General features: G+C 50.9%; 10 protein-coding genes across 10 annotated transcripts; 6 read left to right on the top strand and 4 right to left on the bottom strand.

Annotated features, from left to right (window-relative positions):
* Window positions 1–522: 522 nt before the first annotated feature.
* Window positions 523–1104, top strand: GT037_001131 (uncharacterized protein; the record flags this gene model as incomplete). Its single annotated transcript, XM_038926178.1, has 3 exons — window positions 523–694; window positions 780–1016; window positions 1076–1104. The coding sequence occupies 3 exons, from the start codon at window positions 523–525 to the stop codon at window positions 1102–1104; spliced, it is 438 nt and encodes a 145-aa protein (XP_038792034.1).
* A 661-nt stretch (window positions 1105–1765) lies between these two features.
* Window positions 1766–2320, bottom strand: GT037_001130 (uncharacterized protein; the record flags this gene model as incomplete). The annotated part of the gene is made up of 1 exon (XM_038926177.1): window positions 1766–2320. One exon carries the CDS (start codon window positions 2318–2320, stop codon window positions 1766–1768), a length of 555 nt encoding a protein of 184 aa, XP_038792033.1.
* Window positions 2321–3556: 1236 nt separating this feature from the next.
* On the top strand, window positions 3557–5717 carry GT037_001129 (hit-like protein; the record flags this gene model as incomplete). The annotated part of the gene is made up of 4 exons (XM_038926176.1): window positions 3557–3610; window positions 3664–4155; window positions 4950–4989; window positions 5035–5717. 4 exons carry the CDS (start codon window positions 3557–3559, stop codon window positions 5715–5717), a joined length of 1269 nt encoding a protein of 422 aa, XP_038792032.1.
* Window positions 5718–6217: 500 nt separating this feature from the next.
* Window positions 6218–7714, top strand: GT037_001128 (uncharacterized protein; the record flags this gene model as incomplete). Its single annotated transcript, XM_038926175.1, has 3 exons — window positions 6218–6557; window positions 6685–7316; window positions 7577–7714. Coding segments are annotated over 3 exons (1110 nt in total), but the record flags the coding sequence as incomplete, so codon positions are not given.
* A 382-nt stretch (window positions 7715–8096) lies between these two features.
* Window positions 8097–11357, bottom strand: GT037_001127 (leucine aminopeptidase 2; the record flags this gene model as incomplete). The annotated part of the gene is made up of 5 exons (XM_038926174.1): window positions 8097–9074; window positions 9149–9436; window positions 10039–10741; window positions 10788–10996; window positions 11052–11357. The coding sequence occupies 5 exons, from the start codon at window positions 11355–11357 to the stop codon at window positions 8097–8099; spliced, it is 2484 nt and encodes an 827-aa protein (XP_038792030.1).
* Window positions 11358–12148: 791 nt separating this feature from the next.
* Window positions 12149–12492, top strand: GT037_001126 (uncharacterized protein; the record flags this gene model as incomplete). The annotated part of the gene is made up of 2 exons (XM_038926173.1): window positions 12149–12310; window positions 12349–12492. The coding sequence occupies 2 exons, from the start codon at window positions 12149–12151 to the stop codon at window positions 12490–12492; spliced, it is 306 nt and encodes a 101-aa protein (XP_038792029.1).
* A 79-nt stretch (window positions 12493–12571) lies between these two features.
* GT037_001125 (uncharacterized protein) lies at window positions 12572–13834 on the top strand (the record flags this gene model as incomplete). Its single annotated transcript, XM_038926172.1, has 4 exons — window positions 12572–12809; window positions 12861–13136; window positions 13180–13436; window positions 13484–13834. 4 exons carry the CDS (start codon window positions 12572–12574, stop codon window positions 13832–13834), a joined length of 1122 nt encoding a protein of 373 aa, XP_038792028.1.
* A 661-nt stretch (window positions 13835–14495) lies between these two features.
* On the top strand, window positions 14496–18570 carry GT037_001124 (uncharacterized protein; the record flags this gene model as incomplete). Its single annotated transcript, XM_038926171.1, has 6 exons — window positions 14496–14781; window positions 14831–15356; window positions 16465–16530; window positions 16582–16827; window positions 17371–17723; window positions 18191–18570. The coding sequence occupies 6 exons, from the start codon at window positions 14496–14498 to the stop codon at window positions 18568–18570; spliced, it is 1857 nt and encodes a 618-aa protein (XP_038792027.1).
* Window positions 18571–18716: 146 nt separating this feature from the next.
* Window positions 18717–21474, bottom strand: GT037_001123 (plp-dependent transferase; the record flags this gene model as incomplete). Its single annotated transcript, XM_038926170.1, has 3 exons — window positions 18717–19367; window positions 19419–19665; window positions 20138–21474. The coding sequence occupies 3 exons, from the start codon at window positions 21472–21474 to the stop codon at window positions 18717–18719; spliced, it is 2235 nt and encodes a 744-aa protein (XP_038792026.1).
* Window positions 21475–22300: 826 nt separating this feature from the next.
* Window positions 22301–23509, bottom strand: GT037_001122 (uncharacterized protein; the record flags this gene model as incomplete). The annotated part of the gene is made up of 4 exons (XM_038926169.1): window positions 22301–22742; window positions 22796–22997; window positions 23051–23387; window positions 23441–23509. 4 exons carry the CDS (start codon window positions 23507–23509, stop codon window positions 22301–22303), a joined length of 1050 nt encoding a protein of 349 aa, XP_038792025.1.
* Between the last annotated feature and the right edge of the window lie 187 nt (window positions 23510–23696).

Below are 23696 nucleotides of genomic sequence, written 5' to 3'. Positions count from 1 at the left end.
TTGTGCCTAACATGAACGTTGATGGACACAGCTAGTACACCGCTGGTTGCTTAGACGACGGCGCATCGCCCTTGGCGGCGGGCAGTATTTTGCGCTCGACGCACTAGGCGGCCCACGCTCAGGATACATCTAACAGCCCCTTCAACACCAGATTAAACCCTCACACCGCCTATACCACCGTTTTCGGAATTGCTGAATATATTTCTTGTCACCAAGCAACTCTCACAGTACGCATTATACACAATGGTAAGTCGAGTCTTTTCTTCTTCGGAACTCGGACCCCGCATCGCTCGTGGCCTCTGGGCAATCGTTGGTTGGCCGCGGGCCAGGTCGTCCCTGCCCTGGCGTGCGGGCAACGGGCAGCGGCGAGTGGCCGCAGCAGAACAACGCGCGTGCTTCATTCTATTGCACATGGTGTCAACACTGCAACTTGACTTTTGCAACGGCAGCATCGCAAGCCCACGCCCGACAGTTCAACAACCCCACCACTAGCGATTTGAACAGGACGAGAGAAGAATAGCCATGGATAACAGTCATCAGGCCTCCACCAACTACCGCGAAGCTTTCCAGCTCTTCGACAAGCGTGGTAACGGCCGTGTCGACCGCGGTGCGCTGGGTGACCTCCTCCGCGCATGTGGACAGAACCCTACACTGGCTGAGATTGCCGATCTCGAGCGCGGTGTTGGCGCAGACTGTACGTATCCGCCATGCACGTATTCGCTTTCCAAGCGTTTTGCGCCTGCTGCACATGGGTTCCAGGGCTAACCGGTTCTTCACAGTCGACTTCGACACCTTCTCCAAGATCCTCAACCGCCCCGGCGGCTTCCGCGAACCCTTTGACATCGAGGAATACATCCGCGGCTTCCAGGTCTTCGATAAGGACCGGAGCGGGTTTGTCGGCAAGGGTCAGATCAAGTACATTCTGACCAACCTGGGAGAGAAGATGAGTGAGGAGGAGGTCGATGAGCTGTTCAAGAGCACCATCGATGCAAGCAATAACGAGGTGGACTACAGGGGTAAGTTTCTACATCTTTGAACAGAGCATCAGAAGACTTTGACTGACTGGTGATTGCAGAGTTCGTCAAGACTATTGCGGAGAACTAAACGTTGGTTCTTGCAATTCTTGTTCGTCCCTTCTTCTCCTTCTCCATTGAGATTTTATGCGAGCATGTCTGAAACGGGTCACGGTTTTTTGCATGCGGATTACGTCGGCGTTGGAATTGTCTTAACATGATACATCTATACACTTCTTTGATATCTGCACATTATAGGGCAGCAAGGCATGGGAGTCGGACAGCTCGAGAGCAGCGAATTTGATGCTAAGACAAGATTGCATTAGTCAAGTCTCACACGCACACACGCACACACGCACACAAATGCACACCAGTGATATCTTGATGTAAACAGGGAACACAACACTGTTTTTGGATCCATAAGGGACGCTGTCTGTTTGTAAACATGTAGGCTTCTTTCCTCCTGTAGCATGAGAAGCCTTGCGCGTTCACCAATGGGGTATCTAAATGTACTGATGATGATGATGATGATGATGATGAAAGGAAAACGTCCCGCTGATCTACACGTCCCGAACTCCGAAAAAGCAACTGAAATCAATAAGCGCCGAAAGGAAGACTCGTCAGGGCAATCGTAATCATGATTCCATAAGAACGTTCTGTTGAGGAAACCTGCGCATGCTTCCCCGTGGAGTAAGCTGCGGAAGGCGGGGAGCCCCAGAGTTCAACGGCTGACGCAGGTCGGACGGATCCGCCTACGCTTTGACTTGGGTGACACTGACCGTGCCCATGCCCGCGCCGCCGACTGCTGAGGCGGATGTCGATGCGGTAGCTGCTTTTCCCATGATCATGTCGCTCGTCTTGACAAAACCGCCTGGGAGAAGGAAGACGTAGTCCTCGCGCCTACCAGACCGGTCGACGGAGAATTGTTGCCAGTCCAACTGGTATCCTACAACCAGATTGCACCGTCCACAACGCTGTAGGTAACGCTTCTCAAAGCCCTCGTCGCTGGTTATGATCTCAGCTTGGCGGTCTTGGCGGGTAGAGAGGAGGAGTCCATAGTGATCCTGCGACTGCGCGTTCTTGTTGCGGCCCGAAGTGGGTGCTGGCGGAAGCGGCATGATATGTGCGGCATCGCGTGTATGTTGGCGTTTGGGTAGAGAAGGGAGCGGTGTGGTGGTTGCCAGTAGGAGGTGGTTGCACAGGCAGTGATAGGTGTAGACTGTGTTGCTGGCCTGGAGGGAGATCTTCTCCTCGGGAGTGGGAGAGGGCATGGCAAAGTAAGCGCGGGAAGTAGTGGCGATATCCATTATGGGAGTTGTAGATGTGTGAGTGAGTAGTTGGATGGTTGTTGTATCGGAGATTTAATGCTTGTGAACCGTAAGAGCAGCTGCCGAGAGACTTTTATATATAGTCGGCTAGGAGTGATGCGCGGTACCGATCAACGGAAACCGTGGTACGATGAGGACAGCGAGAAGGTGGGCTGGAGCGTGTGTGGTATTCGCGCTATGTAATCGGAGTGGAACGTTGTGGAATATGGTATATCCGACTTGGGGGCCAGAAGAGCAGAAAATCGGAGGTCCGACCCTCTTATACTTGGACCGAAGGAATCTGTAAACGAACCCTGATGCTGGTTCTTACGCTTAGGGAACAAGCGTACGTGGTGGGACTGTGGGGATCCTTCCTGTCTCGTCGTCAGGATGTAGGATCGCCGCAGCGCAGAGTGCCAAGTCAATCAATAGTAGCTTGTCGCTCGTCTGCACAAAGGCGGGTGAGGCGGAATCGTGTTTGTGCTGGAGGGTGATTTGTTTGAAAGACGGTCCGGGCTCGAAACGCAGTGCTCCAGCCAAGCTCACTTGTGAGACCCTCTTGGCGTGTCTTGCTGGTGGAGTTGCGGCTGTCCAAGTAGGCTAAGCTGGGAGTCAGAGGTGTGTGCTAGCAAAAAGGTCTGAGTAAAGGGTCCACCAGGTGCTCCACAGTAGTAACGGGTATTGATAAGAGCAAACAGGACGTTTTGGAGTCACACAGAGGCTATGTTGAGGAGGTAAGATTTATAGTGTAATAGGTGGCCGGCGGTGGATGAGTAAAAAGACTGAGCAGGAGGGCGTCGGCGGCGTCATGGCGCGTCAGCATGCACAAAGCGCGGGCAGCCAAAAGCACAGGGCAAAACCCCACGATGCGTCCCCACGGTGGTGGACGTGGATCTGGTTGTGCGAATGGATTTGCAGCAGCTCACCACGCGTCGCAGCTGTTTGGACTCTGATTGCGCCGCTGCAATTCATGTGACAGGAGCTGAGATTGGGCCGAGAACGGGGTCCTCTGCTCGCCTCGAGTTTCCGGTGTAGCGTCGGCGCTAAAGGGCAGTGGGGTGAAGGAGGTATGGCGTGCATACCGCAGCACGCAGTAGAAGGTGCGAGGAAAGTTCCGTGTGGTTTCAATCTTGGGCGCGCCGCCGCCGCCCGCGCGCGCCCTTGCGTTGAGACTGCTTGGCGCCTCAGTTCTTACGACGCCTGTTAGACACGACTTGAGGCGACGAACCGGGGAGAATGCCGCTCACAAAGGATGTCATCAAGTTCGGCACCTTTGTGGTGACGAACCAGGTGCAGCCACAAATTCAGACCACATACGACACAGGCTAATCATGCGCACATAGGTCTTCCACGTAACGCGCCTGTCCTTTGCCATAGTCAACCTCAAGCCCCTTCTGCCTGGTCATGTCTTGGTGTCGCCACGCCGTATCGTGCCGCGTTTCAACGATCTGTCCGCCGCCGAAGTGCAGGACCTATTTTTGACCGTGCAGCGGGTATCCCGCATGGTGGAGCGAGTCTTCAGTGCCTCGTCCCTGAATATCGCTATACAAGACGGCGTAGACGCAGGCCAGAGCGTGCCCCATGTTCATGCGCACATCATCCCTCGCAAGAGGGACGACTTGGAAGAGAAGGGTGGCACCGATGCTATATACGGCATGATGGAGAGCGAAGATGCGGACCTGAGCAAGCAGCTTGCCGACAAGGAAAAGGCAGCTAAAGCACATCTCGCGGGAGAAGAAAAGAAGGGGCGCTTCCCTGCTGTGGACAATGATAGCCGCAAGCCCCGGACCGACCAAGAGATGCAGGAAGAAGCCGAATGGCTGGCAGAGGAGATGGTGAGGGACGGAAGAGACGAACAGAGCCTTGTCTGAAAGCTGATCACCAGCTATGACCTCTGTTTCTTCTACAAACTTGTGCCCGTCGTAGACATTATACAGATAGGTTTTGAGGTCCTTCCTCTGTACTTGGCCCCATTTCGCCCATGTGCTATCATACCTTTCAAACTTGCCTGACGTCGAGCAGAACACTACTTTTGGAAACAGTGGGAAGGCTCGCTTGGCCATGCAGCTGCAACTGTGCCACAACACCACGCCATCTTCTGGATCTCACGTCTCTGTTGCTGCCCTACGTGAACTGCTCTCTTTCGCACTCGCGTCGCCCAAATACATGTTCTCTCACTACTTCACTAGTCGTCCCAGCTCACCTCAATACACCATTGCGGGTTCGTTGCTGCCTGCGTAGAACAAGTGATCTTGGCGCACGTGGACTTTGCTATTTGCCCCTGCTCATCTCGCCTGCTGAGTTGATTGCCTTCACCCACTCGACTTTTGATCATTACCGACATCTCTTACAAGTTCAACATTGACGAAGCCTCCTTGCCTGCGAAACCATGACAAACTTCCGCCTTCTTGATCTTCCAGCCGAGCTCCGATACTATGTGTACTCTTTCTTGATCCCAAATAATATGGTCATTACATTTGAACATTGTGGTTGGTTGAGGAGCGGCGAGCCTGACTGGACCACAAACGGCATCCGAAAGGGTGAAGACGTTCCTAGCAGGATAGGTGGAAACCCCTTCTACAAAAACACATCGGTACGCCGCTGGAACCATATCACGGTCGAGACGTAGCTATTTCGGGTGAGCAAGTTCGTTTCCAACGAGGCGCTATGTAAGTCATCACCATATTTGCATTCACTTTTGTTAACTGTTTCAGCGGTTTTGTATGGACTGAATACCTATAATTTCACTGTCCATGGACAAACCATGTGGCCAAAGTCACTGCGGAGCCCATTCGTCTTCGGACCTCTTGGTCATCCCGATCGACTCCCATTGTTACGCAATCTGCGGCGTATTCATATCGAGGTAGTTCCTGATATCAACAGCCACTGGGCCGTCAAGCGTCAGCGGTCACGACTAGAGTACCTTGTCGAAATCCTAAAAGAGTATGCAGATGATAGCGATCAGAAATCTCTATTGGAAGACCTAAAGGTCGATTTCCAGCTTACTTCACAAAAGCCAGCTCAATCTGCTTGCGGGAAGACTGTTCGGGGTATCATAAATTCCTGTGTTCCCAAGGACACAGAGAAGTTCATGTTCGGTCTCGAAAGCCTTGCATACCTTCGCGGCATCAAGGACGTAGAGGTTACTGGGCTACCAGAGTGGTATACGAAGTGTCTACAGTTATCAATCCAAGGTAGAGGCGGAGGCGTCGAGAAGATAGATTGGCCGCTTGCGGAATCCAGGCGCCGCGCGAAGTGGAACAGCACGCAGTGGAAGAAGTATCTGGTGTCGGCTCGCAAGTGGCATCAACCTACACTGAACTGGAAGGAGTTTGCCGAGCGCAACGAAATCACTACTCCAGCTGATATGGAGGATCTCTATGCAGCTGACGGGTAATGCTATTTCGTTATGATGTTTTTGTGTTGAGCTGCTCATGTTACTTTCATAGAGAAGCTGCAGAAGCGGAAGGCGACGGATGACATGTGATAGACGGGCTGCGTACGCTTCGTATTCAGCTCGTACAGCACACAAAAGAACCACGACCGTCAATAACTACCTCATCACCTTTCTGACCTTGAACGAACACAACGTTGAGTGCATGTACAGTCACAGACGTGTGACTCTTGCTGTCTCACTCCATGATGCGCGGCTTGCCCCACGTTTGCCGCTTGATTGGCTTGCGAGCACGACGCGAACTACGACCATGACCTAATGACTCTCCTATCGCGCCGCGGCCTTTATCGCCATCTGTCCCTGAACACATCTTCGGTGTGTAATAGAGCTTCTGTCTCCTTGTCCTCTATTCAGACATCTTCTTGCTGAGTGTACTAGCACTTCCTCTCTTGAACTTCATCTATACTCCTCTTCTCGTAGTTCACACCCTCAACGCCACCACAATGGCCGTCGGCGATATTCCCTCAAGCCCCCAGCAGGCAACTGCCCCACCTCAACCCATCGATATTGAAGCGTGGACCGAGCAGGCGACCGTTGCGCTCAGTTCTGTGGCCATATCTGCCCCTGGAGATGCGCTTCAGGGTACCTCGGTTACGCTTGCGATCCCGCTCGATGAACACGATGCGCCTGCAGCTGCCAGACAGCCCGTAGGTGCTTCAGCAGCTGCAAAGGAGGGCGGTTATTACCGTCGCAAAGAACCACTCCGCCGCGACAGCTTGAAGAGGCGTGAAGCTCTGCTAAAGGGCAAGGAGGGATCCAGGCGCAGGCAGCGTTGGGAGAATGGTACGTTGAGGGTGCCCCCTCCTCCTCTCTCAATGACACTTTGCGCATCACAATACGGCCCTGTTATCACCACTTGCGCTGCAAGTAATTCATTCTTGAAAGTACGCGTCCATTGATTTCCAGACAGACCGTCTCCTGAACAACCCCTACGCCGAGCCTCCACTGCCAAAGGACTGGGAGGTTCATCCTACCTACACGGCTAAAAACGTGCCCTACTACCTTGCTCCCCTCTGGGATGCCGGCCTTAAGCGCCAGTCCAACGAACGCAAGACCGCTGCAGTCGCTCAAAAGGCTGCGACCAAGACCGTAGCCAACAAGCCCACAACTCCCGGTGTCGTGCCCAAGGAACTGCGCGAGAAGCTCAAGCGATCGCGCGGTGCCAAGGGCCTTCTCATGGACCTCGAGGGTGAGGTCCGCAAGTTCGTCGCCGACTGGGAAGAGAAGGAGCGCAAGGCAGAGCAAGATGGCTTACCTGCTGACCCAGACAGCGAAGACGACGAGATCGTCTTTGTTGGAAGGAACGGACAGATGAACGATCTACGCTCACCTACAGAGGCTGAGGCTATTAAGAAAGAGCTCATGCTCTTTGAGACACCTGAGGAAGACGTGGGCGGCAGCTTTGGACGCTGGCTCGTACATCACATCGGGGTCTACTATGGCTTGAAGACGTGGAGTGTTACTGTCGGCAATCCAGCCAGGCGCGAAGCATACGTTGGTTTGAAGGGCGCGAAGATCAAGGCAGGAAACAACGACAGCCAGGTCTGTAGCTCTTTGCCGCGACCACTCTATGGCTTGGTCTAGTTCTCATTGGCCTCGAGCTCTTCTTGAGACCTCTCGCATCCTCTACATTCGCTCGTTCAGTCTGCTTTACTCATGTATACGGCTTGGCATGAGTCTATACTCGCACTGCATCTGCATATAGACGGATGGGTCGTTACCATTGAATTATATATGCCGCTTTCGTTGGCGGTCTTGCTCAACAGCTAATCGTGCCGCCTTTGCTATGCCATACGCACCAGCAACTTGTCATCCAGAGCATTCACCGCTTGTACCGTGATGAGAATATCCCGTGGTTTATGATGCACAGGATGACGTACCACTACCCCATAATTATCTACGTGGATACCTACAGAGCAGGGCTTTGCACCATGAGACGGGGTGTGTCGGTGTCCAGAGTGAAACCCAAGATCTCTGTGGAGACATGGCAACTTTAATCACTTAGAATATTGCGATGATGACGAGCACTCTGGCGGTAACGACTTGGATGATGTAGATGGTAGAGGTGACTGAGACGGATGCTATAGAAGGAACATGTGGCTGTCAATAGCCATTGTGCCAGTATCTAATTCCTTTCCGCAAATCCTATAACATACAGTGCTGAAGGTATGCATACGTCACGTATGTTTGGAGAGTTCAATGATTCTTGAGCATGGTTCAGGAGGTTGATTCGTAGATACAACATCGTTGGCTGTTCGTGCAATGACAACAAACCATTCAAGTCGACTGTACAACTTAGATCTCATTACATCCTATCCGGCGCTACTCAAACTTTGCAAAAGCAAGTTCGTATGCCAGAGCAAGCGTCATCCGCGCATGCTGAAGCATGTGGTCAAAGCTTAGAAACTCAATCTTGTCCTCGGTTGTGTGAATCTTGTTGTCGCTGTACTTGAAGTCTGACTCAATGACGAAAGCTGACGGGTAGCCGGCCTTGGATGCGCTGGCATGATCGGAACAGGCGTAACCACATTTGGTCAGGACATACGGAATGCCGCAGTAGACAGTGATGATCTGCTTGATGAACTCGGTGAGGCCAGGATCAACAAAGTCGGTAATGACACCAACAGACTCTGGCTCGCCTGCATCGAGCGTCTTCTGAACGTAACCAGTCATGTCCTGCTGAAGCATAGCCTTGACTTTGCGAGCCTCCTTCTCGTAAGACTGGAAGACAGCCTGTGATCCTAAGAGACCTCCTTCTTCGGCAGAATACCAGTGAAACTCAATTGTGTTGTCTGCCTCGCCCTTGAGGATCTCCTCCGACTTGAGCAGTACGCGTAATGCTTCGAGGATGGTAACGGTACCGCTGCCGTCGTCGTCGGCTCCTGGGGCAGCCAAGAGAGATGGGAAGAAGAGGTTTATGCTGTCTTGATGGGCGCCAATGACAATCGTCTTATCACTCTTGCCAGGGATTGTGGCAATGATGGAGGATTGGCCCCAGGGGTGGGGAAACGCCTTCACGGAGGCCTTGACAGCGCCTGCATCGGCAAGAGTCTTGTTGACCTGCCCAAGAAGCCATGCCGAGCTCTCCACACCGTATTTCGACTTGTAGTATCGGGTGTGGAATGAGGTAAAGGTCTCGAGATGCTCGCGCATGTTGTTCTTTTCCAGCTTCTTGAGTAGTGGAGCGATGGTTTCATTGTAAATGGGCTTTTCGGGGAACTTTACGCTCTCAGTCTTGAACTGGCGGTTGAGCGTACCGAGCTCTTCGTTGTGCGTAATGTCGAAGAAGTTGATGTTTTGCTAGGCCATGTCAGCGACAAGCCTCGGATCGTACATCACGCGGATAGCTCTCGACGTTGGGTGGTTGACCATACCTTGCGAAGCTCCCACTTCTCGTCTTCGGTGACCCATCTTGTCTCGCCAGGTGATAGCTCGATAAGATACTCATCCGGCTCGACGATAGTAAGCTGCGGCTCTTGCAAGACGACTTGGGGGTCCTTGGGATGCGAAACCGCAGCAGCAAAGGCTGCAGTGTAGAGTGGTAGCAATAGCGTAGTTGACTTCATGTTTGCTGAGAACGAAGATGGTAGTGAGAGATATGATAAGGTGCAGCCTGGAGACCTATCGGTGGTTGACGCGGTGATGCGGAGATAGCGGTCGAGCTGTCGTAATCAGGTTAGCGTGCAACTCATGCGTCACGAAGTCACGCGTCGCATCTGCTCCACTTCTTGTTCACGCGCATGCACGAATACTTGAGCACGCTCATCCTGTTCCAAGATCAGTATTTGTGTGTCATTTTGAGCTCTGTTGCTAATTGTAAAACAGGAGAGAGTCCTCATAATGCTACTGATGAAAGGTCAGAAAACGTCCAGTACGGACCCAACAAACTCCGCAACCGAGAAAATCACCCAGACGCCTCTCATTTTCCACCTATCTAGGTACGCACAGGTTGTACTTGTGGTTAACGGAGACCACGGCGTCGTCGATCCCCTTGTAGAGTTTGCTCAAGCTGCTGCATCTGATACGCCACCATCATAGCTACACCAGCTCCGAACAAGATGCATCTCTCCTTTGTTTCGGTGAAGACCAATGCGCCTACCAATGCAAACGCTAGAGCCATGGAACCTGTCATTAATGTTCTGGTAAAGAGCTGGAATACTCCATTCTCACGTTCACATGTTGGCCGACGATTGTCCTGCATCCTCCTGAAGGCATTTCGAACTCGGTACGCTCTGTTGACACTGTGTACAGCAGCCTCAAATACCATCGGACGAGGACGCCCGATCGCATCTTCACCTCGGTCATCTATTGGAACTTCGAAAGCGTCCTCGCTATCAGCCTCTATGATACTGCTCATAGTTCGCTTTTTAGTTGTCATTCCTTCCCAGTATATACGTCGAACGTCCACCTTGACCTCGCGACAGATGCGAGGTATCTCTTGTGCAACATATCTGATCTGGTTCTCATCGAGATCTTCGACCTTGAGCGATAACCGAAGATTGATCGACGCTCTCTCCGGAGCATCTTTTTGGAAAGCAGCCTTACGTTCCTGGGTCTGATGCTGGTGTAGAGGCCCGAGTTGCACGGTTCGCTTGTAGCTCCGTAGTCGATCCCATGTTAGACATGGCTGCTTCTTTCGTTTCTCGTTTATCTTTTCGCAGAGCTGTGTTAGCAGAAAAGGCCCTCTCTTCTCGGCCAGCAATTCTTCCAAAGAGTTGCAGAGCGCGGTCGTGAAAGATTTTGGTCCTGGACCAGATGTGAAAGACTCTTCCGCTGAGGCCGCTAGCAATTGGTAGATCCGTGATCCTACGTTTCGGCACTTGAGGGCTGCTACACTCGCCATACAGCAATCCAATATGACAAGTGCGTCGCCCTCCATATCGTTCAAAACTGGCAACTCCGCTTTGCGCCAGCTTGCTTTCGCCATGTGTCGTCGGGACGCTCTAATATGCGAGGGGTCTTCTTTTCTAATTTTCTTAGATCCTTGTCTAATATTTGAGGTAATTGACTTACGCCGACAGCTCTAGGTATCCCCCTTCCTCATCTCTAGAGCCGTGGCCCGTGTAGTAGATGATCAGTAAATTATTTGGGTCGTCGTGTGCATGAACATGATCCAATATCGCTTTGTTAATGTCGAGCTGTGGACGTTTGCTATCCTCGATGGAGTGTACGGAGCACTCGTATCCAAAACTTTCCACGAATATCCGCTGAAGCCGCTCAATCTAACAACCAAGTTAAGAACGCGGCTGCTGCTAAGCCATGGTACGACGTACTGACCTCCTCAGTGTGACCTTTGAAATCGTCTATACTTTCGTCCCATCGAATGATTTTTACTGCAACCTTTAGGTAGCCGAGGGGGATGTTTAAAGCCTCGTCCGAAGCTTCCTGAAATATGGCCTGTCTTACAGCGTCTCGTTTCCGCTCCATATTTTCCTCTTCCTTTCTGGCGGACTGTGCGGAGGCAGCATCGTCTAGTATGACGGGCGTATTCTTTCGGGACACTCTCGCTGGAGAAGAACTGCGGAAGGCTACCGAGTCGCCTTGTTGGCCCGGCCTGGTAGCTGGCTTCTGTTGGTTTGTCATGGCGAGCAATTGTGCGACCTGAGGTATGTAGGGCGGCCATTAGGGGACGGGTCCTGTTTTTGAAGTCTCACGACAGGCCGTGAAATCTCAAAACCATCGTCCTTCATGTGGCTGTGCTGTCACACTGCATAGCTTTGCTGTTTTCCCAACACAGGTAATCAACATACTAGAGGGCTGTTTGCCTGATAGCTTGCGCAGTTCTTGCTTCCTTTTTGGTTGGCTCTTGACCCCTGACGTTTGTCCTGCACATGGCGCCACAAACGAGGTCACTCCAATGAGAAGAGAACCCGACCCTCCATTACCGTAGTGAACTAGGTCATCCGTTCGATCAGCCAGCATAGTTGAGGCTTAAAAGTCCAATACGGTACGGTGCGTCTGTTTGTGGGTCTAGCGGAATTGCAATTCGGCTGAAGCATGCTGCAAGCTTGAACAGATAAAGGGCTCAAGTAAGCCTGCTAGTCCGCCTCGAGGCCTTGGGCACTTGTATCGCAGCAAATAAACGAAGAAGGCCGTCTACTCATAGCCCTTCTGCGAATAGAATCTCCTCGATGCCGGACCAGGTAAGACCACATTGGCCCCGCCCCCATCGCCAGCGGATGAGCCTACCACTGACCGGTTGCGCTTTGCCTCGTACAGAAAGACCTTTCCGATAACGAGCGAAGCAAGACAACTGTTCAAGCTAGTGATACTCCTGCGGATGTGAGTGAAGGTTCTTTTCGCACAAACTTAATGCTCAGACTAATAATTCTGGCCAGCGGCAGCCAGAATATGAGAGAGATGACCCAGTCAAGATGATGGTTACAGTGTCAGGAAATACGCATCACAAGACTTTTCATGTGGCTCGTTCCCAATTTGTAGGCAGCCGTTGGATGTATGAGCTGAAGGATCCTGTCACCAACTCGTCTTGGGAAGAAGGCAAATTATTCCCAGGAAATGATCTTGAAAATGATCAATGAGGGGCTCAGAGTCTCCGTTTGGGTTGCGTTCCGAGATTGCCATTGGGCAACCTATCACAAATCACCCACAACAGCTCGAAGTTACGACGTCTTGGCATTCTCAGCCTTCTATATCGTTCTCACTACAAGAGTACCGGCTCAGCCCCCTATTGCGAGTCGCTCGAGCCTTCTCATTCTGATTTTCCAGATCATTTGTGTGTATGCGACGAGATTCTTTTGTCTTTCTGCCAATTCGTCTATATGAGTACAGACCGCACAATGGATCAAGCAAACATGCCCACTTTTGACATCTCCGACGTGGAGAAGGGAATTATCCAGAGCCCACAGAGCTTCGGCGAAGCTTTTATCGATGGCAATAGCCGAGCAACGACCTTAGCCCTGAAAGAGACAAATCGGCATGACTTCACGCATAATGAAACGGGTAAGAGCGTTACAAAAGCCAAACCCACGGCAGCTGAAATCGAACGCGAGATCATGGAGACCAAAACAATACCGTGTACGTAAACCATAGTTTTACAAGCCGTCTATATGACTAATTTCATAGCAGTAGAAGATTATCCCGAAGGTTATCCTCGTCAAGCAGCATTCCAATCAAGTGAGCCGAGCTGGTCGATTTATCGTGGATTCAACTACCTGCATTCTCGCGTCATCTTGGAGCTTCAGGACGAGCTCCGCTGTCTAGAGAAAGGCCTCACAGACATGGACTTGATCGATTCTAAGAACGGTAACGAGAAGCCATTACGATCTCGAAGCGGAGATCTTGTGCAGGCCAAAAGAGCAAAGACTACGAGCAAGCGTGCGTACATCATCAACGAGATCAGATGTAAACTTGTGAACTACGGTATGACATATCATACAGATTACAGGCTCTACAATTAATGCCATGGCAGACGAGATGCTGTCCAAAGCACGCGACCTTAACGCGTTCCAACGTCCATCAAAGCGTGATTATCGCAACTTTCGGACGTGGTTCTACAACGTGAAACCACTGACCAACGACTCGGAAGAAGAATTCATAATGCGTAAGGAAGACCTCGTGTCACTTCGACATGGCCGAGAATGGTCAGGTTTCGACGGCTTTGTCGAATCGTGCCTTCGTAGAGTGCACTGTCGTCTTACTCAGGTAAGCTAAGACTGTCCATACCACATCCTCGAGTCTAACGTACGCAGAAAATGTTCGCAACCAAGGAGCTTCGCGAAAAGACCAGCGACAAGTGCACATTTTACTATTCACAGTCACGTATCGAGAAGCTTGTTGGGTTGATCATCACCGTCATGATATTTGTCTTATTAGTCTTGCCGGTCGTGGCTATGTACCAGCTGACTTCGGTCGGTGACCGCAATTCTACTTTTGACGCTGTTGGTATCCTGGTTGTCTTCACGCTTCTATTCTCGGCGGCCATGTCACTCGTGACAAAGGCGAAGCGGCATGAACTCTTCGGAGCTAGTGCGGCATATTGCGCAGTACTGGTCGTGTTCATCAGCAATTTTAATAACGACGGAAACCACCAGCCTGAGTGATGATATTTGGGAGCGGGTATTAGAAATTCTACTGTTTCTTTGGTTAGTGCACTTTCTTCCATGCAGCAGGGATTACGTTGTACCTTCCATTTCCATGTCAAACCCACTGTATGCGTCCGCGGTTCAAATTTTTGTACTAGGTGTGCTCTCCCTGAGACGTTTTCTAGCAGAGAACTATGAGATTATCTTTAGTAGCGAGCCGGGGATAGAGAAAACATCCACGAACGATTCGCTGCATAACCTCGGCGTGTTCTTAATCAGAGGGATGGTTTTGGAAGCACGTAGCTGGCCGTTTCCAAGACCAAAAAGCCCGTTAAGCACCATATTGGAGATCATCAAACGACCAATGTCCATTCCCGGCACCAGCATCACCATCTCTTCTCCTATGGGGTAGGTTACAACAGACATATCGTGCTTGTCGAACAACATCACTCGAGTTGCGCCAGAACACCAGTGGCACTCCAAGAATTACATGACTTTCGGAGCAATGTGTTGTCGTTATCTGCTATGGTCGTCGGTAATGCGGGGGATTTAGCTCCGGGTGGGGAAAATCGTCAACAGCACGAGAAGACCTCGGGATCATAATGACATACTCTCTACAAAGCTTACCTAGGTGACACCTTCAGAACTCATTGCACAAGCTTGCAACCTCTCGACCAAAATGACCGACTCACCAATCGTTCTTATCACCGGCGGCAATACCGGTATCGGTTACGAAAGCGTCAAGGCTCTCTATGCCTCGTCACACCCGCACACCATCTTAATGGGCAGTCGTTCTCTGGAGAAGGCCAATGAATCCATTTCCAAGCTTAAAAACGAGGTCTCAGGGTCTAAGTCGGAGCTCGTACCTATCCAAATCGATATTGAAGACGATGCATCTATTGAGAAAGCGTTCGGAGAGGTCGAGAGCAAGTATGGACGGGTCGATACTTTGGTCAACAATGCCGGTAAAGGTCTTCCTTTCCTCCGTTCATATGATAACCTGATTCATGGTAGGTGGATCATTCGACGGCATCATGCGCGAAGATCCTGGCTCCAAGGGCATCCGCGCAGCTTGGAATAAAGCCTACTCTCTTAATACGACCTCCACCCATGTGATGTCGCATGTCTTTGCGCCCCTCTTGATCGCCTCCCCTAACCCTAGGCTTATCTTCGTTACCTCTGGTCTGTCTTCTCTAGAAAATTGCTCCGGCAATTCTGACTCCAAACTCCTCAACACGCCGCCGCCAAAGGGCTGGCCTAAGCCACCATCCATGGCTCAAACAGCATACCGCTCTAGCAAGACTGCCCTGAATATGCTGATGCTGCACTGGGCGAAAACTCTTAGCGTGGATGGCGTCAAGGTATTCGGCATCAGCCCCGGGTTTTTGGCTACAGGACTGGGGGGCGCGGGGCCAGAAATGATGAAAAGATGGGGTGCGGGCGATCCAAGCATCGGTGGTCGTTTTATCAAGGATGTTGTTGAAGGAAAGAGAGACGATGATAGCGGAAAAGTCATTAACAAGGATGGCGTGCAGTCTTGGTAGATCTGACACCTACAACATGGTTGGCCATCGTAGGTCACACAACCTTAGTGGTGTCTAATAATATCAACTTAATTCCGTCTCGCACTGTCGTGTTGTCATCCAAGCAGGCCAAGTCTGCAATGCCAATGTCTCTAATCTGCAGCTATCCTATTCACGCCTAGCTATGTTGAGTTCATCCTCCAATGTATACTTGACTCCACGAGTAGCAATCTATCGGGGTATGGCTCGAAAGATCTTGCATTACACTGCATACTGTGATAGAGCTGACCCGCCTCGCAATTACTTTCGGTTACTGCCCTACCAAGGTTCTTAAAATTCCTCTTCAACAACTTCTGTGATGGATGTAGAGCCTTCTACCACAGGATAGAATTGCATCCGATGTAGATATTACATTGCGTAGCACTGTCGCTCGACACGAGTGTAACTACAATACTTTCGCCGCTCAGCCTTGTGTGTTCACTTACTTTCGTTGGTATCTCGTGGTCTTTTCCGCCCTCACCACCTAAATGCATAAGTCTATTGTTTCCGCCCTCACGGATTGTCGTGTTAGGCTCATTGGAAAATCACACTATGCTGCGCCTTCAATACCGCTGGAGTGTTTTCCTCGCGAGTTGCTACATCGAGAGGCAGTGAGATTCTTGTCGTAGGCGATAAATGCGCTACGCTAAACGGATCGCTTTTCACAACACAAAACATCCGCTCGTCACAATCATATCTTGCTAGTCGAATGAGATCGAGCGCCGATTATGAAGTAAATTGCTATAGGAAGTCCAGATCGGCAGAGAAATGTCGCACTTTTGTCCGGAATACCCTTCCGATAACGATCACAAAGGGCGATCCCTGTCCTTTTCCAAGAGATGATCGGATATGTCGTTCGCCGGCATCTGCCCTCCGTCTGGATTCCGGATTCTTGAATAGTCACCGCGACCTAGGTATCAATTCGTAGCCATCCCCAAAATTTCTTTATCGAACTGTGAACGAATGCGCTCCGATAAATGACGAAGGCTATATGAATTGGAACACATCAGCGAGACCACGGAATGTCCAGTTTCCGTACGAAAACGATCCGGTGATATGTGGAGAGAACCAATCTGGGTGTACTAGGCAGTTCGATATTGTGCGTTTTGGGGAAGGAGGACCAAGAACAGCCCGCAGTGAGTACGGTATCTCGTGAGTATAGCTAATGGAGAGGCATGTCCCGTCACTAACACCTTGGTCAAGTTTAACTACACGTTATGACGTACGCGTTGAAGACAACCTTCAATCCCATGACTCATGGCAACCTATCCCTGAACTTTCAGTCTCTGATGCCGATGTAAGCGTCTTCTTCCTTGAGACGAACGACATCGTTTACTCGACGCCTGTCGTCGATCCGTGGTTTGCCGCCGAAGAGGGTCCCTTTAGCCGTTCCACGAGTTACGGGAATATCACCTACTACCAAAGTAATCTGCCGGTGAAAGCGCTAGCGTGCGTACAGCAGTACCAATTTTGAAACCCTGCTTTAAACCACAATGAAAGCTGCACGCCATCGATGGGTATATTCGAAGCAGCAAGATCAGCCCCTGCAACAGTGTTCTCACAATCCAAAGACATCGATCGATTTCTCTGGTGTCTAGGTGCTGTCCAAATTATGGCTGGAGGTGTCACTGAAATCAGCATGATCTTAAGAGGCGAATCTCTCCTAGCAAGTGACTACGTGTCTCAATTCGGACAAGATGGCCTACCTGATAATCAGTAGAAGCTTGAACTGGAACATTGGTTCAAGTTCACCATGGTCGATCTACAACGGGCGATAGTTGATCAAGGGACTGGTCCAGTCACACCAGAGGCTCGATCATTCCACTCATCGCCTACGTCTCCCGGAGCACGAGCAGTCTGTAGCAACCAGAAGATTCGGAGCGATTTCTATACTTCCTTCAATGTGCTCGGCCTTATGTTGATATTCTCCCATGGTAGCCTTATAATGCTCATCTCGGCCTGCCTACCAACCGTTACTGCGCGTGTGCAAAGGTACAAAAGCCCGTTTGCCAGTATCGAATGGGTTACAAGCGATACATGGCAGCTCCAGCGGCTTGCATATGAGGCTATTGGCGCTGGGCAGTGGGAGGGCGCGTGCGACGACTATCCGCGAACACGAAAAGGCGATCTTCTGGCTGTAATTGACATCTCTGACGAGAAGCATCCAATACTCCGAGCTCCTGGAGAGATCAGAATTCCAAAAGAGGAGAAGCACACAGAGGGTCAGGGAGACGAGAATAGGAAGTCAGAGGAGCAAAGGAACGACTCGGCCCAGGAGTCCCTGTTAAGTGTAGAGCTCCCACGCATTTCCTTGGAGCTATCGCATCGTTTCACAGCTGGAGTATGTTAGTTTGCACATAGGTACTTGATTTTATAGGACAGCTCGCACGAATGAGAGAGAAGTCTCAACAAATCTATGGACGATATACTTAGCCTACCCATGTTGATGATGATTCTGGAAAGCAAAGGCGTGACACCGGGCATCGCGTGCGGATGACGACATGACGCGTGCCTCGGTTACTTAAGACGTTATCGATAAAACGCCTAGGCATGCTGCATCATTACAACCCAGCCCTCCAAAACCACTGCGTAATAATAGACACTATTAAAAGATAAGAGCTTCACATGCCAACAACACGAGGCCAAAAGCGCGACGCGGAGATGGAGACAGCATTGAAACTCTTCTTCTCAAGCCCACGCTTCGCAGTAGCCGGCGCTTCTTCAGATCCGTATAAATACGGACACAAAAGTATGCCAACATCTGTTCTTCGTATCGTACCTTTCCTATATCATATCTAACAAGATGCTACAGTCTTCGCGTGGTATCTCCAGCACTCTCTCCCTGCGACGCCACTGAACCCAAGGAGCCCGAGTGTCACGATATTAAACCGTGCTCATACCACTGTGCCTTCACCGCTCGCTCTCCAAGATCCACCAGCATCGGATTACTCTCTATCGGTCATCACGCCACCTGCCGTTACAAGGCAGTTGCTCAAAGAGGCGAAAGAGGCAGGCATTCCCGCTGTGTGGCTGCAGCCTGGGAGCTTTGATGCAGAGGTTCTGGAGTATGCGCAAGCTAACTTTAAGGCGGCGATTGGTGGGAATGGCGGAAGGGGAGGAGAAGGATGGTGTGTACTTGTTGATGGAGAGGAAGGATTAAGGATAGCTGGACGAGAGGCGTCAAGACTTTAAACTGGATGGAAAATCGATTCTGCAGTATATTCTTCGCTCTGCTCCGACGTTTGGAAATGCCCGACAACATACGATTGCTCACGGAAGTCTATGAATTACAAGTACCTGCACAACCCGGTCTTCCCTTCTCATCTGGCTGGCCTCTTTCAGCCCTTCTTCCACGCGCTTTCCGTCTCAAGCCAAGTCGCAAAATCTTTCATCCCCGGATTCACCTTCTTGCATCCTTCAACATCAGCGCCAAATCCCACGTCACGGAACCAATTGAACATATATCCAAGCTCTTTCGACATCCAGCACAACGCGCCGGCAATAAATCGATAAGTCATCGGAAGCTTCTCTCCCGTCTTCTTCTCGAACGTTTCTTTGAACTGCTGAAAGGACAATGCCTCGCTCGCTAGCGATATGCTCTTGTTCTTGTATATCGGATCGTCATCTTTGAGAAACGCTTGAGCGGCGAAGAACCCAATGTCACTGGTGCTAATTAATTGCAACTTCTTTTCCTTAGGCATTTTGATCGCCCAACTCGTGGTGAAGACCTTGCCAAAGAAATTCGGTGTCAAGTTTTCAAAGAAAGCTACAGGACGTAGGACCGTGTACGTCATGCCACTTTTCTTGGCCTTGAAGAAGAGGTGCTGCTCGATGTTGTGCTTCGTGATGAAGTGTGGGACTACTGTCGGATCTGTGTCCGAGTTTGCACCTCCACGGTCCGCAGAGGAGAAGATGAAGTGGGATACACCATTCTTGATGGAGGCATCTACAAGGTCTTTGCCTTGTTTCTCTTCGTTCTTGCCGAGGGCCTGTGGGACTATTTAGCAAAGCCCAATGGTCAATCTTTGAAGCGCGCTTACCTGAACGCTATAGACTCCCCAGATTGGTGCCTGCGTCGATTTTTTGGCTGTCTCGAATATCTCATCGACCGCATCGAGGTTTCCAGTGACTAGCTTGATGTTCGGAGACTTTTGCTGAAGCTTCTTGGATGATGAAGATTGAGCATCCCGCGTAAGTGCTAGGATCTCATACGGTGCGTTCGCTTTCAATAAGGCATCTACGACCGAGCCACCTTGCTTGCCGGTCGCGCCTGTGACAAGAACTGTTCTGAGAGCCATGAATGGTTGATGAAGTATTATATGATGAGGTTGAGGCGAAGAAAGTGCGTCTTTGACTGTTGTCGATATTGAAAATTAGGTAACTTCTGCATGTCTTATAAGGGCCCATTCTGTGACGTATAATGTTAAGGCATTATCAAAGCATTGCAAGTTCGCATGGTGTTGCACGCAGCGAGCGCGCGAGCCGGCACATTGTTCGCCCGCTTTTGGCAGTGGCTGACAGAGATGACGCTGATTGGTGCTCGGCCTTCAGAACAACGAACGCGAGGCGGCATGACAGAGCGATCCTCCCGGTCACAGCTGCATCACATTATCTAAGCTAACAACAAAAGGTAACAGTTCGGATGCTCATTGACTAGTAGCGCATTAGAGCGCAAAAAAGGGTATATGTATATGCTAACTTTACAGTTCCTAATATTCCGAAATGACATGTATCGCGTTACTCAGCCAATGAAAGTTACATCTCCTTCGCAACAGCCTCTAGAGACTCTTTGAAGATGTTGCAAGCCTGGCTCAACTCCTCCTCGCTGATTGTAAGTGGCGGGATGAATCTCAGTACGTCGAACACAGAGGTACTGAGAAGAAGCATGTCTCGCTTAACACACTCCTGTACAATCTTGGGTGCTATCTGCGGCTGACTCTGACCATTACGCGCGGCGGTGTTTGACGAGTCGCGTTGTAGTTCTGGGTTCGCGAACTGCACGCCGACCATGAGACCTGATCCGCGAACATCTTCGATCAAATTGCCGGCCTTAGTCCCAGAAGACTTGAGATCGTTAAGGAATGAGAATATTTGCTTGGAGCGTGCAGCCACGTTATCTAGAATCTTTTCCTCGTGGAAGGCTTTGATTGTTGCTGTTGCGGCGGCGCATGCGACTGCGTTGCCCGCATATGTTCCGCCCATCGATCCGGGTTTCTGAAGATCCATGAGCTTCTTGCTGCTGGCGATACCAGATAGAGGGAACCCATTAGCAATGCCCTTTGCGAAGACAAGAATGTCTGGCCGTACGCCCGACTCTTGGACAAACCACTGGTGTCCCGTACGACCCATACCAGATTGAACTTCGTCGGCAATAAAAAGGACATTGTGCTCGTCGCATATTTGCCTGACACCATGTAGAAACTCTGGAGGGGCTGGGACGTAGCCTCCCTCACCCAGAACAGGCTCCAGGATTACAGCAGCGGTGTCTGCCGGAGACGTTTGCTGCTGCAGAGTAAGCCTCAACTGAAGCAGTGCCTGGCTCACGAGCTGGTCCTTTGGTGTGTCTGGTGGGAGGCCAAACTGGCTGTAGTATGGGAACGCAGACGCGAAGACGCCGCCCATTAGCGGGCCATGACCCTCGCCATAGATAGTCTTTGATCTCGTCATCGATGCAGTGGCGTTTGTGCGGCCATGGTAGGAGCCTTGCATGACGATGATGTTGGGCTTCTTCGTTGCGGCACGAGCCAGTTTAACGGCGGCTTCAACCGCCTCAGCACCCGAATTCCAGAAGAAGACGGTATCGAGTGATTCGTGCGGGAGGATTGGAATCAGCTCTTTGAGAAGAGCGATCTGTGCGGAGCTGAAGCCAATGTTGACTTGGGCGTGGGTAATCTTGTTGCATTGTGCCGCTGCAGCGGCACTGACCTTGGGGTGACAATGACCAAGGTTCACGACTCCGATGCCTGCAGTCATGTCCAGCAGCTTGACGCCCTTGTCTGTGGTGATGAAGGTGCCCTTGCCATCTTCAAAGACATGCTTTGTGAGGCGGCCAATGCCCTTTGCAATGTGTTGTTCGCCAAATGCCGCTGTATCCATGTCGGAGGACGCTCGTCGTGTAGTAGTAAACGTTCGTAGATTCGTTCGAACGGGTCGTGGGAAAGAGGATGCAAGGCTGCGGGAAGCTGGCACGCCGGCTCTAAGAAAGGTAGTTGTCTTCATTATGTATCGCTGTGAGGGTAGTGCTACGCTCGAGCGCCGTGGAGTATAATGCGGAGGGGTTCGGCTTGAAACGGCCTGACGTAGCTAGTACGCACCGCTTGTCGTTTATCTCCGAAAATAGACGCCTTACACGCGTTCATGTGACCTTCGCGACAATTCACGGTAGTCAACAACTCAACTATAACATGCCTGCTAACCCCTTTGGGCAATTCAAGAGAATTTATCGCCAAGACTGTGTGTATGTTTTGCCCAGTAACAGATTGTCTACACGCCCCACGCGCCCGATCTCTGTAGAATGACCAGCAGCTGTTGCTTGGGCAGAATTTGTTTCAACTATGACTACGCGTATGTCGCTCTTGACTCGGCCGCCCAACAGACCACCTTACAAGCAACTGAACCGGAGTGTACTGATTGGACGGTGGCGTCAACGTTGATGACTATCTTACAAGCGTGGGGTATATCGGGAGATAAACGATGAGCTTAAACTGCCTTCTTCGGCCTATTCTCGGGTAGTGCAGTACTTCTCCGCAGCCTCTCAGAACGTCAATGGACTGTGGGTCTACCGAGAATACAGCATGATGGGAGCCCTTCAAGATTACGTTCAGAAGATAGAGAAAATTGGGTGGCGCATGTTCATTGAACCGTTCAAAGCCGTTGGCTCTTCGACTTCGCTCGGTTTTCCTTTGATTGTATGGACATAGTCTTAGACATGGCTTCCCTCCTTACGGTCCCAAGACATTGACCCAGGGTTTCCATGACCTCCGGCAATTGTCGATGTTACAGTGAACTTAGTCTCCTTGATAATGTTCTTCTGCGAGTCGCCGTCGCTCTGATCAGCGTCATCATTGTCACCCAAAGTCTGGAATGTGTCCATAGCTATGCCACGCGAGCGCAAGGTGGGCTGCCTGCCATTCGTCCCCGATTGGTATGCTCTTCCACTGGATGCGGCAGGTGTATTAGAGCCTGCGGATACCCTGATGCGAAGGGAGAGGAGAGGGCGAAGAGGAGGTAGTGAGCCGGCGATGAGGCCGATGCCTACTTCGATCAGAGACCAGAAGCCGATTTTGCCCGTACTGTACATGAACTCGCCAGGGTCACTGTAAAGCGTGAGGTACTTGAGACGCACGATGGTGGCGCACGATGCACTGAGTCAAGTTAGTTGTTGGCCACGTAATGTGAGAGGTGGTGGATGCCCTACAAAGAAGCGAGCGCTAGCATCACAGCCACTGAAGCCTTGACAGCCCCCTTCATCTGAACGTTCCAAAGCAGGATCGCAGGCATGATTGAGAGACTGAAGTCTGCTGCAATTTCGATGGCTGAATAGAATAGACTGACGTTCGTGTTAAGTTGCAGATTGCAGGTGCCATTCGACTCGCCCCAGAGAGTGTTGATAGGATGACCTAGTCAGATTGTTAGCAACGGTATGTACCCCATATAGAGCAAGTTGACCCACAGATATTTGCGATACCTATACAGAAAACAAGGGCTGCAACGATAGTAGCCCCAATAAGAGCCCGCAGAGCCCATGTGAAGAATTGGCGATTGGCGGCGATACGGAGAAGCGCCACTGCAACACTGATCTTAACGAACATGGCGCTGACAGCATAGAAATACTCCGCGATATAGAACAGCTGGTAGACGTCAATTTGGATTCCAGTAGAACTTTGTGTAAAGGATGTATCTACCTTTGTCCCTTTGGATATTGTTACGGGTGGCAGCTCCCGTGCAAACTGCCCGGAGCCATAGTAACAGCAGACTATGCAAAGAGAGGCCGTGACTGAGAATAGAATCTGTAATAAGCTATCAGCCTGCGTGTCACATACTGGTGGTGTCCAATTCTTACAACTCCAACAAACATAAGGTAGTCATCCATACCCCACGCTTTTCTCCATACCCGAACTCCGACTCGCATGGAGAAAACGACCCAACTCAACACGAGCAATATGATCGCGCAATACAACAATGCCACTCCATCTCTAGCTACCTCGACAGTCGTCATACTCCCCACGCAACAGTGATAAACAGATTAAAGACTCGAAACGAAGCAAGCAGGTGAAGAACAAGAGATCCTGGGGCAGCCTGGGGCAGCTCGCCGGACG

This window comes from Alternaria burnsii, assembly GCF_013036055.1.
Source record: "Alternaria burnsii strain CBS107.38 chromosome Unknown 705, whole genome shotgun sequence".
In the NCBI taxonomy this organism is placed as follows: Eukaryota; Fungi; Ascomycota; class Dothideomycetes; order Pleosporales; family Pleosporaceae; genus Alternaria; species Alternaria burnsii.
The sequence above is the reverse complement of the archived record's forward strand: the minus strand, read 5'-3'. Positions and strand labels throughout refer to the sequence as shown.